Source organism: Pyrus communis, chromosome 10 (assembly GCF_963583255.1).
Source record: "Pyrus communis chromosome 10, drPyrComm1.1, whole genome shotgun sequence".
Lineage (NCBI taxonomy): Eukaryota > Viridiplantae > Streptophyta > Magnoliopsida > Rosales > Rosaceae > Pyrus > Pyrus communis.
Window position 1 is genome coordinate 15,905,459 of NC_084812.1, and position 1,720 is coordinate 15,907,178.

At 36.1% G+C, this 1,720-nt stretch overlaps 1 protein-coding gene across 1 annotated transcript; it reads right to left on the minus strand.

Annotated features, from left to right (window-relative positions):
* Positions 1–878: 878 nt before the first annotated feature.
* Positions 879–1,295, minus strand: LOC137747924 (secreted RxLR effector protein 161-like). Its single transcript, XM_068488049.1, has one exon. The coding sequence runs from the start codon at positions 1,293–1,295 to the stop codon at positions 879–881; it is 417 nt and encodes a 138-aa protein (XP_068344150.1).
* Between the last annotated feature and the right edge of the window lie 425 nt (positions 1,296–1,720).

A 1,720-nucleotide genomic window follows, 5' to 3' on the forward strand; every position in this document is an offset into this window, starting at 1 on the left:
AGAAATGAAGGCTGAAATTTATGGATGACCCACTTATATGGAGGACAATTTGGTCATTTCAAGGTGTAGGAAAAATCATATTTCTGTTTGATTGTTGTGCATGGTGTGTGCATGCCATGTGCATATCCGAAATGTCCTGCTTCTGTCCCAAGATTAAGAAATTGTCCCATTTTGGGGTATTTCCCTATATAGGCTTTTTAGCCAAAATGGTCTCTGATATTTGCATAACTCATCACTTTGGTTCTTGAGATTTGAAATCAATAGAAGTGGTTTCTAAGTTTGTCCACCATCAATCACTTCGGTCATTCCATGAAAAATCTCCATTAAATAAGGCTAAAATGACAAAAACACCCTCAAATTTTGTCAAATCATTTGACCCACTGTTTATTAATTTGAGGGTATTTTTATCATTTTGATCTTTATTTAATATATTTTTTCATGGAAGGACCAAAATGATTGATGATGGACAAACTCAAGGACCACTTCTATTGATTTCAAATCTCAGAAACCAAAGTGATGAGTTATGCAAATCTCAATGACCATTTTGGCTAAAACGCCCCTTATATATTGCCATATGTTTTGACGTGACATTATTGTGAATTTGCATACCTCTTGTTTTGCACTCTATGCATGAATTTAATTTTGGTTTGGTACGAATATATAATGATTGGGCTTCCGAATATACTTTGGCTTTAGTAAAGATATCTGCAAGTTGTTCTTTCACTTCTACAGAACTTCATATCAATCACTCATTCTTGTAATGTTTCCCTAATAAAATGATGCTCCCTATTTATCTGTCTGGTTTTATGGTGGAAGATAGGATTCTTCACCATAGAAATTGCAGATATGTTATCACATAACAAAGGGGTTGTATCAGTTTACATCTCCCCAAAATCATCAAGCACAAACCATAACCAAATAGACTGAGTTGTGGCCTCTACTGCAAAGACATACTCAGCTTCTACAGTTGATAAAGCCGCTGTGTTTTGCTTCACAGAGGCCCAGGATAAGGCACCACTTCCAAAATTGAAGGCACAGCCTGAGGTGTTTCTACTATCATCTTCACTACCTGCCCAGTTAACATCACATGATCCCTTAAGTGTTGCTTCTTTGTCTTTTACATAATCAATCTCATAGCTTATTGTACTCTGCATATATCTCAGGACTCTCTTTGTAACTCCAAAATGTTTCTTTATGGGACTGTTCATGAAGCTTGACAATAAACTGGCAGCATACATCAAATCTGGTATAGTTGCTGTCAAATACAAAAAGCTCCCTACAATCTTCATGTACATGCTTTAATCAGCCAATTCAATTCCATCAACTTTCTTGAGTTTTTCTCCTGTAGACAATGGAATTGACACAGGTTTGCAGTCTTCAAGACCAAATTTCACCGGGAGTGACTTTGCATACTTGCTTTGATGAATAAACACACCCTTATTAGTTTGCAGAATTCCCATTCCCAAGAAGTGAAGCACCCCTAAATCAGACATCTCATATTTTTGCATCATCTCTATTTTAAATTCACTGGTGTATACAATATCATCCACATACAGTGACACAATGATCAATCCATATTCTTCATCAAATCTTGTGTTTAATGTAGCCTCACTAGTGCTTTTCTTGAACTTACAATTAATCAAGTAAGTATCAATCTCACTGTACCAGGCTCTAGGAGCCTGTTTTAAGCCATATAATGCTTTCCTCAGCTTGTAAACCT

Excerpts from the sequence above, each read along its gene's own strand:
- LOC137747924 (XM_068488049.1), bottom strand. The coding sequence starts at position 1,295 with ATGTACATGAAGATTGTAGGGAGCTTTTTGTATTTGACAGCAACTATA.